Below are 18,989 nucleotides of genomic sequence, written 5' to 3' on the forward strand. Positions count from 1 at the left end.
TTAAAAATCAGAGTCCTTCACACTCCTGCTGCTTTGGCTTGGCTATGGTGTTCCTGTCATTGAGACAAATGGATCTGGAAGTACTAGGAGCTGATGCGTTTGACCATCATCATGATCAAACTTTCAGCACTTGAGCTTGTAATTGAATATTCTCTCTTCCTTTTCATCTGAGCACTACTCACTGCCTATTCTGATAACAGTTCTCTTCTTCCCTCGGTTACCGTGTTGACACAAAGGGAGAATCCAAACCCTCATCCTCAGATTCCCTGTATTAACACACCACAGTGTGTTCATGGGTCATAGGAATATACTGAGGAGTGGAAAAGCAGCCATGTTTCTTCCATTCCAGAAAGGGAGGTACACAATGTAAACCCTAGATTCCTTCATATTACAATCCATCGTCATTCATTTCCAATGCAATATTTGTATGGCAAACTTTTGTCAACCAGTGAGGCAAATGCTCCCAGAATAGATGTGGGAACACTGTCATTCTCTTAGTCCCTCTGCTCAGACGCAACCTGAATATTTAAAATTCTTTTCTTCTGCAAAAAAACACAGATTTCATGCCCAGTGCAATAGCCTAGCCATTAATGTCCTTATATCGCACACACAGGGATCCCATATGGGTGCTGGTTCTAATCCAGGCAGCCCTGCTTCCCATCCAGCTTCCCATCCAGTGCTCTGATTGTGGTCTGGGAAAGCATTGCCCAAAGCCATAGGACCCTGTATCGTGTCGGAGACCAGGAAGAGGCTCCAGGTTCCTGGCTTCAGATTGGCTCAGCTCAAACCATTGTCGTCACTTGGGGAGTGGCTCAGCAGATGGAAGATCTTCAACTCTGTTTCTCTTCCTCTGTATATCTGACTTTGCGATAAAAATAAATCTTAAAGAAAAATCTTATATCTCAGCTCCCTTCATGTCAAAAGTGAATTTTAAACCTATTAGACCTGTGAAATAATTTTCATACCAAAAATAACTATTTCATATTATAATATGGCCTATCCTAAACTACTTCAAACAAGAGTCAACGTTCATCTTCCTCTGTCTGACACACCAACCCTCACAGCTACAGGAGCAGAAAGACCAGTGACCATCAGGGATTCATCTGAGGGCCTTGAATCACAGGGAGCCTGAAGCAACAGGAGTGTCAAACTGAGGAGTCAGAACAGGAAGGACCCTATGGGGAGCATGGAAGTAATGGAGACTCAGCCCCTGGGGGAGCACCCTCAGCATCAGAGCCTGAACTCTTCCCCACCCCTTGGGGCCTCACAGTCTCCTCCAAAGAAGGAGAATCACTCACGGTCCCAGGGAGCCCCTCAGACCCACCCAATGGGGAGCAGATGCTCAGGGTCAGATCTCCTGAAATAAGCCAGAATAATGGGAAGAGGGGTCCAGAAAACACAGCTGGGGGGAAGGAGAATATGTGGGACCCATCAGTCATGTTATAGAAGGAGATATCACCCTCACTGTAGTCCAGGAAGATCCCAACCCTGCGGGGATCTTTTCTAAGGGATAGAGAGATTAATTTATTAATTCTGGTATAATATGCATTGTCTTTACGAAACACGATCCAACCATCCTGTGATGGTTTTCTAGTTTCAACTGACCTTTTCTGATTCATCTGATAAACCCCCAGACCCCACTCGTTTCTCATGTCACCCTTGATCTCCACCTCCCAGTAGCATCTTCCTGAAGTGATGCGCTCTAGACCACGCACAGCAGTATACTTCCAGGAATGGTTGAAATCACAAAAATTTTTGTCCCTAAAGGTCACAGAAGTCCTTTCAGGAGAAATAAGAACGTTGTTGTGTATGACAGAACTTGAATCCAGAGTTGCAGACACTGCAGAGAGAATTCTCAATCAGCCAAGCCATCCCAGCCCTATAACCAGGAGGAAGAACCACAATGCTCTGAGAGTCAGATGTGTCCCAGAATCTAAGAAGCAGACCAAGCGTTCTTCCACATACTCTCCATCCCCCCACTGCTGATGCTGCCAGCATCTACATCACCACAACAAGTGAAGGAGAAGCTAGGGCCATGGGCACCACAGGAGGAGCACCCAGAAAAAACATGAAGGAACTCACAGGCCTGGAACTCTTCTTTCCGCCAATCTGTAAGAGAATACACATTTATATCACCGTCTGCACAAATTGTACATGTCAGTTCAGCACCTGCTCCTCTCAAACAGTGATGTGGGGAGTGAAGGAGAAATGTGCTGGGATACATTCAGCTGATACACAGCTTCCTACACACACACACGCACGCACACAGAGAGAGAGAGAGAGAGAGAGAGAGAGAGAGAGAGAGAGAGAGAGAGATGCACGGCATGCAGCAGCCTCCAGTGAAGGCCAAATATAATATAAATCTAACATCCAGGATTGACACACTGGACTCTGCCCTCAACAGATACGCCTTTACAGAAATTTCATTAACAACAGGTGCTACTCAATCTCCTAGCCACAAAAACATACTGAAAGCTAGATATCCCTGGAATATGTAGGGCATGCAAAATTCCAAGCCCTACATTCATTTGCAGAGCACTGTTTAAGTTAAACTTCTAGGTTGCTTCTAACACATTGTGGTGAGGGTACCACAAACTAAGTAGAACAGAGAGGCTGATTCCCAATGCTGTGTACCTACAACTCCTAAAACACATCATATGACAGGAAGAGGAAGCTTTGCAGGTGACATAAAGTTCAAGAATTTGATGTTTTGAGAGCTCATGCATTATCCAATATGCTAAACCTAATCAAATGAACCCTGAAATCATTACCAGTCTGTGTTGCTGAGAAAGTTAAACTGTGATACAAACGGGGTCAGGAAGATGTAAGCAATGCTAGATTTGCACACATAATACTGGGGCCTTGAGTCAAGCCAAGCAAGTCACCTCAGAGGCTGGAAGAGGCAGGAGTCACCGAAAGAATGGAGACCTGCAAGCCATTATCCCACTGAGATTTGTTCAGATTTCTAGCCTAAAGAGCTTCAGTCAACAGATTTGTGTTAGTTTAAAAGTGACCAAGAACAAGCTCATTGTTACGCAGCAAACAGAAACCTCCCACAATCACATGCAGTTGGATGCTATACACAACGTGCAGTAGAACTACCAGGAGAAGGTGTCTGGAGAGAACACAAGGACACTTGCAACCTGCATATGGAAAACTGGACAGCCAAAAGTTCCCACACACTGTGGAGAGAGATGGAAGGGTCAGAGCTGTCCAGAAAACCAGTGGGCAAGGGAAGGTCTGAGAAAGAGGAAGAAAAACTCAACATAGAACATCAATTTCCCATTCAAAGCCAAGTCACCCAGAACATGAACTCCAAAGTCATGCAGTATAGTCAACAACAGTGACCCTAAATGACCAGACCTGTCCTTCCCCTTATCCAGCTGACAACAGGATAGCTGCTTAAGGACCAGCTAAGCCCCACATCTCCAGCATGAGCACCTGAAGGATGAAAGGAGAGCACAGGAAGACTCTCCCACACCTCCCAAGGACACTGCATCTCTTCCCTCTCCATGCTCCTCCTTGGGGAGGAGAAGCGCAGCTACTGACCAAAGCAAAGACTCTACTCATGCTCAGACACTAAGGACTCTACAGTGAGAGAGCATTATCTGCCCAGCCCAGGGGAAGGCAGGCTGCGACGTAAGCACAGCAACAAGATTAGAACTTTGGAGTAAAAAGTAAACTTGTCTTTCTGATGGACAGGCCATGGGTAAGATTATAAATAGTACAAACACTCATATACATTTTTTCAGACAAATTAAGATTTCCATGTGTGTTAATTTGCTTGATGGGAACAAAATCACATGTAATGTGGGCCTGGGTCATGTGATCTCCGGAAGAAAAATAAATGTTTCACTTGCATTCGTTATCAACTAACTGGGAAGTTCTGTGCCATGACTGTCACACCTGACCAAAATAAGAGAAAGAGAAGAAAGAAAAGGAGCTTGAAATAGGATCAGCACTTACCTTTTAAAACCACAAAATGTGAAGTAGTGTTTCATAAACATCATAACACATTTCATTTAATTTTCATAGCAAATTTTCGCCAGAAACTCAAGAGATGGAAACAGCCATAGAACTCCCTGTTCTGCTGATATGTTTCATCCGACTGTGAGCAGAAGCAGAGTGGCAGAACCCAGGAAATCAGGTGCAGGAACAGGGTGGACTTCATGGCTCTGACCTCCACACATCAGGTGCCATTTTGTGTTCTGAGGCAAAGTTTGTGGCAACAATGAAATGTACATGTGCTAAGCCAGAAGAGAACTCACTTTTGCCTCAATGCATCCCACTGGTCCCACTGGGGAAACAATACTGACTCAGCATGCCATGGGTTCCATCAAAAATAGGTCCATGTTGCCCCATAGACCTAATCACCTGCATGTTCTAACAAAAAGAAGAAAGAAAAATCTGTGCAATGTTGACACTGACAACCCTGTGATTCAGGACAGGGGATGTCTCCGTAATCACAGGCACTGCTGAAACCAAGAGCAGAAAACAGGCTGAGCAAGCAATGGTGCAGCCACAGCATGGGATCACAATGGGTGGAGAGTGATGAGCCAGGAGCCAGGGCTAGAGAGACAATGGTGGAAGCACATCATGAGAGCCTGGGACTGAAAGTCTCTGGAAGGAGTGGTATGAGTGATGGCAAACTGAGCATGACCAATAAAGTTGACTATACACCTGTGAACAACACAGCTTAAAAGTGAGCTCATGGCCCATGCCATGGCCTAGCAGCTTAAGTTCTTGCCTTGAACGAATCAGGATCCCATATGGGCACTGGTTCTACTCACAGCTGCCCTGCTTCCCATCTAAATCCCTGCTTGTGGCCTGGGAAGGCAGTCAAGGACTGCCCAAACCCTAGGACCCTGTACCTGCATGTGAGACCTGGAGGAGGTTCCTGGCTCCTGGCTTTGGGTCAGCGAAGTTTCAGTCATTGCGGTCATTACGGGAGTGAATCAGCAGACAGAAGATCTTCCCGTCTGTTTGTCTTCCTCTCTGTATATTTGACTTTGCAATAAAATTAAATAAATCTTTTTTTTTTAATGTGAGCTGCAAGAGGGGAAATTCTGAAGTCAATGGAACTGTGTCATAAAATTAATCAATTTGAAATAAATAAAAAGGAATTTTTTAAAAGCCCCAAAGGGAAGAATCTGGTATCCGATAATAACGACCAAGAGCAAAAAAAAAAAACAGATAGAGGCACAAAGAATAAGAATTTTGGTTCCAACTCCACAAGAAAAAGCAAAAAATCAATGTCAACCTCAGATGTAACAAAGGTGGCATTGAGGAACTGGGAGATACACAATTTTAAAAAATTATTCTACACTTCATTAAAAACAGACACAATACACAAACAAGAATAAAGAATCTAAAGAATACATTACATAAGTAATAGCAACATTAAAACAAAATCAAGCAGAATTTTTAGGAATGAAGAATATAGCAAATAACAATTTAGTAAAAAGCCTTAATAATCCAGTGAGTGAGGAAAAAGAAAGAATGCCAAAATTATAGGATGCCTGTTATTATGATAAAATGCTATAAAACTGGACGATAAGCTGAGTCAAGCTAAGAAAAATATTCCAGAAATTTAGGGACACAAAAGGTTAAACAAATGAGCTATAGGAGTTTCAGAAGAGAAAGAGAAGCTGGATTCAAAACATATTCAATTAAAAAATAATTGAGAATTTCACTAATATTGAGAAAGAATAAAGAAAAAGACCACAGGAGGGGCATAGGACTCCAAATAGAGATAACTGAAAGTAAACATCACCACATCACAATCTCTCTTTTGTTAAACTTAAGGAAAACATAATCTCTCTTTTATTGAACTTAAGGAAAACATATTTAAATATGTAGTTGAGGGCATGATGGCTCAGTAGCTAAATTCCTCCCTTGCACGCACAGGAATCCCATGCAGACAGATCCCACTCAGTTTGTGTGTCTGCTCCACACCCCATCCAACTCCTTGCTTGTGGCCTGGAAAAGTAATAGAGGACAGGCCAATGCCTTGGGACCCTGCAACCTGAGTGGCACACCTGGAAGAAGTTCTAGAACCTTGGTTCAGATCAGCACAACTCCAAACACTGCAGCCACTGGGGAAGCGAACAAGTCGATCGAAGATCTTTAACTGCCTCTCATTCTCTCTGTAAATCTGACTTTTTAATAATAATAAAATAGATCTTTTTTTAAATGCACATAAAAGTCTATTAATTTATAGAGAAATCACAATCAGACTCACAACTGACAGAGGAAACTCTATAGGCCACAAGAGAATGGAGTGACATATTCCATACCCCAGGAGGAAAAAATGCCAGCCCAGAACAACTTACCCAGTAGAGCTTTCCTTGACTTTGACAATGGAAAAAAAGACTTCCACAACAAACAAAATATTAAAGATTTTACCTCTACCAGACCTGGCCTAGAAATGTCACCAAAAGATGTCCCACTGACAGAGAAAAGGCATGCCACCTATCAACACCAAAGGCAAACATGGTGAACGTCCCAAAAATGACAAAAGAAGACTAAGTCAATAAAAACCTAGTGCCAAAATAACAAAACCAAATCACTACCTATTCATATTAACCCTGAAGGCAAATGATTAAACTCATCAAACATCATAGATTGGCACACTGAATCAAAAAACAACTCATCTAATTATCATCTATAATAAACACATCTCACCAACAAGGTTAAGCAGAAACTGAAAGGGAAAGGGAAAAAAGGATATTCCAGGCAAATGAAAAAGAAAAATGAGCTGGTATAACCATTCTAATATCACATAATATAGACTTTGATATGAAAAGTATTTTTAAAAGGTAAAGAAGGACATGTAATACTTCAGGGATCCATCCAGCAAGAAGAAATAATCATAATAAATATATATGCACCAAACTCCAATGCACCTATCTACATGAAACAAATATTAATGCATTTAAAGGGAAAAATAGACTCCACTATAATAATAGTGGGGGACCTTAATACCACACTAACCTCAATTACAGATATACAAGACAGAAACTCAGCAAGAAACAACAGGACCCACCCAGACAATAGAACAAATGGACCTAATTCACACCTTCACAATCTTTCATCCTACAGATGCAGAATATACTTTTCTTCAATACTACATAGAACCTTCTCCAGAAACACACTTACTAAAAGTAACAAAACAAACTTCACAAATCTTAAAAATTCAAACATCCCATGCACCGTCTCAGACCATCATGGAGTAAAACTGGAGGCTAACAAGTCAAAATACCCCAGAAGATATGCAAATACTTGGAGACTGAACAATATGCTATCAAAACTATGGGACACAATCAAAGCAGTGTTAGGAGGAAAGCCCATTTCAATCAACACTCACGTCAAAAAATGAGAAAAAACACAAAGTAAACAGGATATCCATATATTTTAACAGCAAAAACACACAAGATTAGTACGAAAAAAGGAATGATCAAACTAAGGGGAAAAACCAAACCAAATAGAGAACAAAATATCATTACGTAAGATCAATAAATCAAGGAGTTATATTTTTGAGAAAATCAACAAAATACATTACCCACCAGCCCAACTAATCAAAAAAAGAGGAAGAAATGTAAATCAATAGAATCATAGGCACAAAAAAGCAGATATAACAATAGACACCCCACACATATATAGACTAATCAAAAACAATTACAAACAATTATATGTCAACAAAAAAGACCTAGAAAACAGAATTTTTGGACACATACATCTGTAAGAATTGAATCATGAGGTAATTAATCATCTAAATAGACAATTAATAAGCTAAAGGACTGAGATTGAATCAGCAATTAAATACCCACCAATAAAGAAAATCCTAGGACCAGATGGCTTCGTTACTAAATTCTACCAAATGGCTCACGAAGAACTGACACCAACTCTCCCCAACCACTCCAAACAACAGAAAGGGAGGCCGTCCCGCAAACTCTTTCTGTGAAGCCAATATTACCTTAACACCAAAACCAGACAGAGACACCACAGAGAAAGAGAATTACAGTCCAACACCTCTGATGAACATAAATGCCAAAATCTTCAACAAAATACAACAGAAGCCAACAGTACATCGGACAGATCATTCACTCAGACCAGGTAGGATTTATCACTGGCATGCAGGGATGGATTAATATATGAAAATCAATGAATCTGATACAAACATGAGCAAATTAAAGAATAAGAATCATTGCATCATCTAAAAAGATACATAGAAGACATGTGACAAAATATAACACCCTTTCATGCTAAAATCCCCATGAAAAATAGGCATAGAAGGAACATTGTAGAACAGAATCAATGCAATATCCAAAAAACATCACACGGAATGGGGAAAGAATGGAAGCTTTTCCGCTAAGAACTACAACTACACAAGGATGTCCACTTTCACTTTCACCATTGCTATTAAACATAGCATTGGAAATCCTAGCTAGAGCTAATAGGCAAAAAGAAACTAAAGGAATACAAATCAGTAATGAGGAATTAAAGTTATCACTGCTCACAGATGACATGATTCAAGAGGACCAAAAGAGCCAATCAAGAGAATACTGGAACTCATAAGTAGTTTGGCAAGGTACAAGAATACAAAATTAATGAACATAAATCAATTGCCTTAGTATACACAAATAACTCCATGGCAGAGAAAGAGCTTGTAAATAGAGTCTCCTATAAAACAGCAGAGAGGGGCCCAGTGCAATAGCCTAATGGCTAAAGTCCTAGCCTTGGAAATGCCGGGATCCCATGTAGGCAACGGTTCTAATCCGGGCTGCTCCAATTCCCTTCCAGCTTTTTGCTTCTGGCCTGGGAAAGCAGTCAAGCATCATCCAAAACTTGGAACCCTGGACACCTGTGGGAGACCTGGAACAAGCTGCTAGATCCTTACTTCGGATCTGCTCAGCTCTAGCTGTTGCAACCACGTGGGGAGTCAATCAGTGGATGGAAGATCTTCTGTCCATCTTGCCTCCTCTCTGCATCTAACTTTCCAAAAAATATATAAATAAATAAATCTTTTAAAATAGCAGACAGCTGAATAGTACCCTAAACATTTTAAGGTGTATAGCAGCCGGTTCTGTGCATAAACTAAAATTCAAATATCAATGAAGTAGTCACAGGATATGGTTAAGAACTTGCATTTTATTAATATATTGATTACTCAATACCATGTCAATTAATTCCATAATGTTGTAATTTGTTGTTGATGTTGTATTGGGGCTTTCAATTGAGCGGGATGATAGTCTGCCAGCTCTGCCTTCAGTCCAGAGATATTCTCCCCAAGAAACCATTGGATTTATCTGGACAATAAGATGCTGGACTCTATGCTCAATATATGTATGCAAAGAAAGAATCTTGACTTAAGTTGAACTGTAATACAGCAACAAGGTGGAGGAATCCACCAGGGAGGAAGGGAACTGGGAAGGGTTGGGGGAATCCCAGAGCCTATGAAACTGTGTCACATAATGCAACGTAATTAAAAGAAAGAAAAAACAAGTCAAAAAAAACAGCAGAGAGGAACCTTAAATACCTTGGAATTAACCTAACAAAAGACATGGAAGACCTCGATGATGAAAATTGCAAAGCACTGAAAAATGAAAGGGAAGGAAACCATAAGACGGAGAAATTTACCATGTTCCTAGATTTAAGTCCTCATCTCAAACACATCTCGATCTCATATGGGTGCCGGACTATCCCGACAATCTGGCTTCCCATCCAGATCCCTGCCTGTGACTTAGGAATGCAATCAAGGACAGCCCAAAGCCTTGGGTTCCTGTACCCACATAAGAGGCCTGGAGGAAGTTCTGGCTCCTGGCTTAGATCGGCCCAGCACCAGCCATAGTGGTCACTTGGGGAGTGATTCATTGGATGCAGCATCTTCCTCTCTGTCTCTCCTCCTCTCTGTACACATGAATTTGCAATAAAAATAAATAAATATTTTTAAAAAGAGGTCAGAATAAGCAGCTGGCATTTAGTCCAGCCACTGAGATACCCACATCAACCTCTTGGTGCCTGGTCCAATTCCCGGTGTCAGCCCCTGACTCTGACTTCCTCTGTTGAAGATCCTGGGAGGCAGCAATGATGGTTCACGTAACTGGATTCCTACCACTCAGGAGGGAGACCTGGAATGAGTTCTTATCCTGGCTCTGTCCTCGGCACACAATCACAGAAATTCAAGGAGTCAAACAGGGAATAAAGCAAATGCATGCTCTCCCTCTGTCCAAAGAAACTTTTATTTTAATTTCAGGTTTTTACCTAAATTTGTCAAGGAGATGTCATGGAGACAATCATATTTCCAACCTACGCCCTCAGACTTCTGTTCCCTTCCTAGATTACAACACCATGCTGTGACCCTCAGCCCACATCAGTCCCTCTGAACCACCCAGAACCTCTGCACAGCATCACTCCCAGGTGTTTGTTTGCTGCCTAACTCATCTCCTCCTCGCCGCCGGACAGAACCTGTTCCTCAGGGGTTGTTTTGTTTTGTTTTGATTTGCTTTGTTTTGTTTTACTAATCTTTCTCTGGTAAGTAATTTCAATATCTAGCTTTCTCTTTTTCCAGTCTTCCTATATTACCCCTAAACAAAACTGAGAAAGTGCATGAATTCTTACACAAACAGAATTCTCCATAACTATGACAAAGTGATGTGAAAAATCTCACACTGAAATTTTGTTCTTGTTTTTTTAAAAAGCACCTATTTGTGGACAGGTACTTGCCCTCATAGCTCACAATAAAGTCACAGGGTAACAGGACACATTCCAAATCTGAGTGCTTGGGTTTGATGACCAGATCCAACTCCAACTCCCAATTACATCTTCTTGTCAGTGAACACCATGGGAGGGAACAAGTGACAGATCAAGTAAATGGATCCCTGACACCCATATTGAGACCAAGAATGAGCTGCACACTCGTAGATTTGATCCCAGCACAGCCCTGAAACTACCCTGGCCATTGCAGACATTCAAGGAATGGAACAATAAATAAGTAAGAGTGTGTGTTACTTCCCACTTTCTCTTCCTTCCAAACAAGTATTATTTTCATTCACAGGGGCCAGTACTCAGCCTAATGGTTAAGACACTCACTACTGCCACTGAAATGTTTGGTTCAGTTCCCAACTCCAACACATGACTCCTACTTGTGTTGACTAAAGACACTCTTGAGAGGCAGCACTGAGCAGGGGAGATGCTGACATCACATGGGAGACCTGAAGGAGTGCCCAACCAGCAGCTTTGATCTGGCCAAGCACTGGCTGTTGATGGCAGATGGGGAGAAAACTAGCCATGGAATCTCTTGTCTTTCTCCTTCTCTGCCTCTCATTCTCACTCTCCCCATCTCCCTATCGAGCAATACTCAGAATGATGCAATAATTTCAGATGTTTCATACACACCAACACAGAAATCCATCCACTAATATCCTGGAGGGTTTCCAGGATTAGGAACATGTACTCAGAGTAACTCATTCCTCAGCAACCAAGGATGTGTTGAGGAAGACACGCAGCTTGGACAGTGGTCAGAGCACATAACAAAGAGAACAGCGTCCCAGAGGACCAGGAAGACATGGGGGGCGGGGGGAAATTAGTACTTACAGTGTAGGTATTTGGGGATAAGAAGGTCATAGAACTAACAACCCTCTTACTGACATCTGAGATCCAAACAGCTGGGTGTGGTTTCCAGCGTCTTCTAGAGTCCAGCAATTCTTGATCTGAACAGGGTCACCCTGCTACTCTCTAACCATGGTCACCACCCCAATGAGAAATACCAGCTGAACAAGGTCCTGCAGAGGGTGGCCCTAACAGTGACCTTCAGGAGAGGGAGAGCCCAAAATGGAAGAAGAGCTGTGCTCCTAAGGAGGAGTCCCTGCTTGGGGGCCACAACATGGACAGGGAAAGCAGGGATGTCCCTCCCATGCTGGGGAAATCCACACACAGAGGAGGGGAAAGGCAGGGCAGGGCAGAGGGAGGGGAGGCAGAGGAACCATCAGCTCACTTACCAGCATACAGCTGCGCCTTCCTCCAGGCTGAAAGGAAACACACCTGTGAGACTACAGCCACCACCTGCTTAGCCCCCACCTGCCCTCTGTGCTGAGGGGAGAGACAGCAGGAGGAGGGGGGCTGCAGAGGAGTGGCCTCCTGTAGGTTAAGACATCCAGCAGAGGACTGTGGGAAGTTCCTGGGCCACACATCGGGAAGCCTGCTCTGACCCACTGCTGTGGGACTTTTACTATAAAATTCGCTGCCTGAGCCTCAGGACACAGAGACTCCTGTGTCATGTGTCCCTCGGTGTTCCTTGTCAGATAGAAGAGTACATCACCAAATATTTAGTGAAAATTATAATTGACTCTATATGTATGACAATTAGTTATTGTGTATCATTTCTAGAAAGCAAAAATTGGAATAATTAAAACCAAAAAAGTAAAATGAATTTCCAGTGTGGTATATCAGGCTAAGCCATCACCCACAGCATGACATTTCAATATGGGTTCAAATTCAAACCTCAGCAGAGCCACTTCTGATCCAGATCCCTGCTACTCCAACTTGGAAGGCAGAAAAGAAAGGCCAAAGTACTTGGGCCCTGCAACCACATAGGAGATCAGGAAGAAGCTCCTGGTCCCTGGCTTTAGCATCAACCAGAACTAGGAAATGAAGTAACACATGGAAGACCTGTGTCTGTGAATTGAACACTGCCCATTGTAAATAACAAAATAGGAAATAAATCTTAAACATCTTTATACCAATAAACATGGAATAATCGAGAGAGAGAAGCACAATTACTCTCTAAAAAAAATCATAACCTCCATGACTCGCTACAACTGGTCAGCAGCCCTGTCCTCTACCCATCCATTCACACCTGCACCTGTGCAGAACAGGACTAATTGCCTCACCCTGCTGACACATTGAGAAGGAAGCAGGTCACACTCCCAAGCCCAGTGTGACATTTACTCATATCCCACCTCCCATAAAACCTAGAACACCTGCTTTGGGATTCCTGATGCACACACAAGCTTGGTACATTGCAGGCTAAGACAGTAGCAATACTCATGTGAGGAACATACGTCAGAGTTGGAATTAAACTCAGGTGGCAGGACGAAATCCTTGGCCTAGGTTTGCACCCTGGGCTTAAAGCAGAGATGAGAAACAGTTGCATGGATGGTAAAACACACTGATCCAGGATTAGCCAACCACCAATGCCCCTGCTACTGCCCCCAAGGAAGGGGTCCATATCTCTGTGCCAGGACAGAAACAAGGAGAGGGGACAGCCAGGCAGGGCTGGGACAGGAAACCACAGAACATCTGCAGAGTCACTCACCAGCCCGGAATGCTGCCTTCCTCCGACCTGAAAAGCAGCACACAGGGAACAGGTGAGCTGAGAGCCACAGGATTCTCTCCAGCAAACACAGAGCTCAGGAGGGAGAGCAGAGCTTACCGAGTTCTGCCTGGAGCTTATCTGAAAGAGAGTGGAAACACCGTGAACTCCACGCCAGGGAGAGGAGAGACCATGTGCTGAAGACCCCACAGGAAAGCCCTCTGCTCTGTGCTATACACAGCTCTCACTCCAGACCCACCACACCTCCACATCCCCCCTGCTCTGCTCTGAGTCTCCACAACCACCTGCTCTGGCCTGCGGTCCTGGATGTCCTCTGAGAACTGCACCCATGGACTCCAGTCATGTCAGGCTGTCCCCTCTATGCACCAAGTACTGCCCCTGCCCTTCTGAAACCTTCCTCCCTACCTCCGGACTTCAGCACCTCCTCCTTTGCCTGCTGGTATTCCTCCTTAGCCTGGCACAGATCCTTCTGTCTCTGCCTCTCCCGCACCTTTGCAGAATGCTCTCTCTTGGTGACCCAGCCAGCGCCAACAAGTAGCAGCCCCAGCACAGTCAGGCACACAGTGAAAGCTGCCTTCCAGGGAGAGGTCTGAAGGAAGAAGGACTCTGTGCCCAGCAGGACACACAGTCAGGGGTGTACCTCCAGGCCCACCAGCACACCCAGGGACATCACCCTCTTCAACCATGCTGGGAAGGACAGACAGCACTGACCTGGGATGGGAATGGTCATGACCTTCTCCTGGCCCAGGATGGGATTGAGGATGGAGCAGGTCACATCCTCTGCAGAGCTGTCTCTCACCACCAGAGCAGCCTCCACGCTGAACAGACCTGCGGCGTCTTGGGTGTGGGCCTCAGAGAACTCCAGGAACTTCTCTCCACGGGCGTCTCTCCACTGCACCTGGGGCTCGGGGAACCACCCTGAGGCCTTGCACACCACATGAACTCCATCCTTCTCTGGCCCTTCAATGTGCACTTGTGGGGCAGAGCCCAGTCCTGCAAGAGGGGAGCTATGGAAGTCTTGTGGAAAATGTGACACCCCCGGTCTCAGCAAGGTTCTAGTGTTGCTGACATTCAGGGAGAGCCATTGATCCATTCATGTTGCATTCTGGGGAGCCTATAAGAAGAGCATGCCCTGAAGGAGACGATCACAGGCTGTGGGGGCATTTATGACTCAGGGTCCTATATAACGGAAGCTATTTGTCCCAGGACTCTTCATTTAATCTCTAAACTTCTCACTTTTCATTGTGTCAAACAAAGACCCAGCTACAGAAAACCAAATAAAAGCTGAAATAAGGTATGGAATGCATATTGGACCTGCTTGTCTACAACAAAAAGAAAGCTTTCTTTCTGTCTTCACAAGTAGTGAAGTTCAGTTCCTATGTTGTGCAATGTGTTCAGGTGTGATTCTCAGCAAAGTGTTGCCTTCCTCTAGTACCTCTGCTGGCAGGATATTTCCTGGAAACAACGATAGTTTTGATATCACTTCCACAACCGGAACAACAATGTGTGAGTTACACAAATGAGATTAGCCAAGCCCAACTCTGGTTAGTTTAAATCCCTCAGTGCCTATATTTAATTCTGCAATATTCCACTGAGATTTCCTGGCTGTTCCTTACACAGTATTATCGTGGGAATCTTCCTTGACACATAATCACCAATATTCCCACCACAAAGAACAAGCAGCCAAGGTAAACCCTCACAGTCCCTGCAGTCCCCACCTCCCCCTCTGAACTCTGTCTACAGTGAACTCATGAATTAGATCAGGCTATTAAACATCCCCCATGGCTGACACCTGCTCTAGCAGCACATGCTGCTGCCTGAGGTCACACACTGATCCTCTCCACCCCAGACTGCCCTCCATGGCCCCTCACTCACTTTCCATTCCACATCCTCACACCCACCAAAGAGAATCCTTCACCACTGCTGTCCAAATTTCCCTATTCTTCATCCACAATCCCAGCACAGCACACACAGCTGAAGCCATCTGATATCTGTCTCACATTCAAAACCCCTTCCCTCTGCCTCTAGCTCAGACCCCACAATCTGCTCCACAGGACCCACACACACTGTCACAAGGATTCTTGGGACTACTGTGGAGGGCTATGGTCATGTGTCTTACAATTGCCATCCTTCTCACATTCAATCCATAGAGGATCTTGGGATTTTTACTGCAGTACCCGTGTATAAGTAGAAGTGCCTCTGCCAAATGATCTTTTTCCCTGGTCAGTGGGCACTGCTACTCCAGGAATATCTAGCTCCTTGTTGCAGTATTGTCCTTGCACATTGTCACATTGCCATCCCCCATCATCCCTTCTACCCACACAACACAATGGCCTCCCTGTATGCCCAGAGCATGCTAGACATCTCCTGTACCAAAGATTTCACACTGCATACCTCCCTACTTTGAAGCTTGTTCTGCCCCCCTCACCCAAATATCCAATTAGAGAGCCACTTCCTTTGAGTCATGCTGAGATCAACACTGAGGCCTCATCTGAACCCACAGGATGCCCTCGCTCCACTGCCCACAGCCAGATTCCCTCCACTTGATGTTCCTGGTCAGTTATTACATTCTAACATCATCAAACTACTCATTTATTTTCCTTGCTTCTGTCTCAGCCTCTGGATCATAAACTACACAGGGTCCTTGGTATCCAAAACAAAGCATGGCACAACCTAGGATCTTCTCAAACAAAGTTTATATTTAGAGAGTGTATCAGTGAATGAATGAGCTGCCTTTCCCTCATATGCGAAATGAGATGCTGAATTACATGAGTTTCCTCCCAAATCCAGTATTACCAAGGCTTCTAGAATACAAATCAAGTTACCAACCTGCCACCTGCAGTTCTAAAATGGCTTCATCAGATAGTATTCCTTGCTTGAAGAGGCAAGTGTACTTGCCATTGTCTGAAACCTGTATGTTCTGGATGTACACAGCAGCCTGACCCCGAGAGAGGAAATCCCTCACCAGTGAGGTCCGCCCTGCATACTGGGGCAGCTGCTCCTTGTCCAGCTCCTGACCATTCTGATAGACGAGCACTGCTTTTGTGAATGTGGAACGGACCCACCGCAGTTCCATGTCTTCTGCATTCATGGGTGGCCACAGGGAGCAGGGCAGAATGGCATCACCACCCAACACTGCCACTATGGGCTTGGAGGGACCAATCACCTGGAACATAGCTGTGGACAGAGACACAGGACTGAGAACACTGGGAGCCACAGGCTGAGCCCATAAAGATCCTTGAACGCTTGAAAACATCCCTCACACTCCCCTGATGGTCAGTGTCTCTTCTTAAATGAGAAAGGACAATCAGGGTGGGGAGCGCCATCCTCTTTCCAGAATTGAGCCACACACCTCACTCCATCCTGGCACAGAGCACCAAGGACTCCTCCCACCCCAGGGAGATCGGGAGGAAAGATGGGAACACACTCACCTGCAGAGCCCCATGTGGGCAGCTGCACCAGGAGAAGCAGGGAGGGAAGACTGCAGAGCAGAGAGGGGCAGCTGCCACATTCCATGTTGTCAGAGGACAGTGAAGGACAAAGCACTGGGCAGGAAGGAGGCAGGTCCAGCACAGAGGGAAGGTCCTAGATGTTAACAGCAAGGCCAGTGTCACCCATCAGCCCTCATAGATTAAAACATGCCCTACACGATCCACATGCCAGCCATGTGGGGCCAAAAGACCCTGACAGCAGAGGACAGCAGAGGAGCATCAGAGATAGTCCCATCCTCATGGAGCCTGTGTGCTCATCACAGGCGCACAACAACCTGTCTGGCTTGTGGGCTCTAACATCACCTCAAATGGAATCCCATCCAGGCTCCTTCCTCCATTTCCTCAGGATATGCCCTGCAGTGAACAGGTAACCAGGCAATTCCCACTGACAGGAGAATCCTCACTCTCTACACAGGGAGATTTCTCCAGGAGCATCAAAGGACCCAGTGATGAGGCCACAGAGACAAGCACATGAGCCTTGGTCAGAACAAGATGCCACCTACTCTTTGTAGGAGAAAGGGAGAGAGGGCAGCCTTGGTCCTTGGAGGACAGATTCAAGGGCCCCTCTGCTAGGCTCCATGCAGCTCAACCACTTTCAGTGTCGCCACTTCAGCCATGGTCCTTGGCATTCCAGGACTTAGTTCCTCCTTCTGCCAACGAGGAGGTAGCAGCGTCACCCACCATGCAGTGAGAGCTGCACGACTTTGTATCAGTACAGTCATTATGAGAGGTTAGAACCTGACCTTGTCTTAGTACCTGAGAAATATAATGAAAAGTAATGACATAAGGCACTATGATCAGCAACGCTGTCCTGGTCTTCGTTGAGCAACACTTATCCAGCCACCCCCTCCAGCCACCCTCTGCCTCACACTCTGAGCCTCCTCCCAGCCAGCTTCTCCCTGCCTTCCTCCTCCTCCCCCACAGGTGTCCTCAGCCCAGCTTACCTGCTTTTCTTTGTCCTCAGTGTGAACAGCTGTGACTTCCTGCAGGCTCTCTAAAGTCAACAAATTCACAGAGACCCCAGCAGTCCACACCTCCAAGCTTGCACCTGCCCTGGACTGCACTCAGATCCACTGAATCCTCTGCCTGGTGCACTTCTGGGCCCAGGGCAGCTACTCCCAGGAGACATTGGGCTCCCAGGAGACCAGAACAGCAGAGTGGGCACAGCTGCAGCAGCTTCTGCAGAGCCCTGACCCCAGGACCACTATGCCATCCCAGCCACAAGCGTCAGCTCGTCTCTAGTCCCTGGCACCATTTAAAGTGAAAGCTGCCCCAGCAGGAAGTACCCACCCTGTGGACCTTGCTCCCTGCTCTCAGCATGAACAAGGAAATGGACATCCCTATAGCTGCCCGGGGAGTGGCAGCAGCACAGCCCTCACAGCTCCAGCCACTCCTCAGCCCCTCCTCTCAGTCACCACCTGCACTGCCCGTCAGGGGGGTTTCCCAAGGCCCAGAGATGCTAAAGAAACAGCTACATTTTACTCAGTGTGGATTAGCTGTCAGGATCTAAGCTACACACATTAGCTGCCTGCCACCTTCTTGCCACACCTGTAAACAGGCAGAGTAGAACATGAGCCCTGTCATGTCCAGATCCAGGAACTTCCCAGAGGAAGCAGAAGGTAGAGCTGCAGGGAGACTGCACCTTCCAGTGTCCCCACTCTCCCTCCCAGCCCAGCCCCAGTTCCAAACGACCCAAAGTGAGGAAGAGCTGGCAAAGGAACACAGACTATCAGAGCCTCCACTTGATATACTGCCTGAAGCTCCTCTCATCTTGTAGCCCAGAACTTGCCCTGCTTATCAGGCAGAGGTAGGGGTACCCAGCCCAGGGCAGTTTCTGTGAAACACACCCACAGAGCCCTGTGAGGTTGGAAAGGAGGGCAGCAAGCAGCAATCCTTCTCCCAGAACCCAGAACCCTGCAGCTCTAACATGAGTGTGTTCACTGAGACACCAATGATTTCCCCCTGAAATAAATGATCCTAATAGTGTTGAGTTTAACATTTCACTTCCGTGTTAGCAAGTAGGTCATAACTCTTAGTAGTTCTAGTACTTTCAACTTAGTTTTGAATAAGAGTTTCAGCCATAAGATGACAGGCAACGCAAAGTAAATTAAACGTGTTACTATTTTAAAATACGACAGCTGGGGCAGCTGCTATGACATACTGGA

The 18,989-nt window shown here is 45.3% G+C and overlaps 1 protein-coding gene across 1 annotated transcript; it reads right to left on the bottom strand.

The window, feature by feature from the left end:
• Positions 1-217: 217 nt before the first annotated feature.
• LOC121150196 (butyrophilin subfamily 1 member A1-like) lies at positions 218-16,589 on the bottom strand. Its single transcript, XM_040970895.1, has 6 exons — positions 16,163-16,589; positions 14,045-14,326; positions 12,000-12,026; positions 2,083-2,109; positions 1,606-1,840; positions 218-266 (listed from the first exon to the last, which is right to left on the bottom strand). Exons 1-6 carry the CDS (start codon positions 16,587-16,589, stop codon positions 218-220), a joined length of 1,047 nt encoding a protein of 348 aa, XP_040826829.1.
• Between the last annotated feature and the right edge of the window lie 2,400 nt (positions 16,590-18,989).

This window comes from Ochotona curzoniae, unplaced genomic scaffold (genome assembly GCF_017591425.1).
Source record: "Ochotona curzoniae isolate NIBS_2020 unplaced genomic scaffold, NIBS_Ocur_1.0 contig_2071, whole genome shotgun sequence".
Lineage (NCBI taxonomy): Eukaryota > Metazoa > Chordata > Mammalia > Lagomorpha > Ochotonidae > Ochotona > Ochotona curzoniae.

What these genes read in the sequence shown, in the direction of transcription:
- LOC121150196 (XM_040970895.1), bottom strand. Translation starts at nt 16,589, where the DNA reads ATGTTTTCAAGCGTTCAAGGATCTTTATGGGCTCAGCCTGTGGCTCCC. An exon ending in TTTAGAACTGCAGGTGGCAG is followed by an intron (nt 14,327 to 16,162) that starts GTTGGTAACTTG and finishes CCCCTCTTGCAG; the next exon opens with GACTGGGCTCTGCCCCACAA. An exon ending in CATGACCATTCCCATCCCAG is followed by an intron (nt 12,027 to 14,044) that starts GTCAGTGCTGTC and finishes GTTTCCTTTCAG; the next exon opens with CCTGGAGGAAGGCGCAGCTG.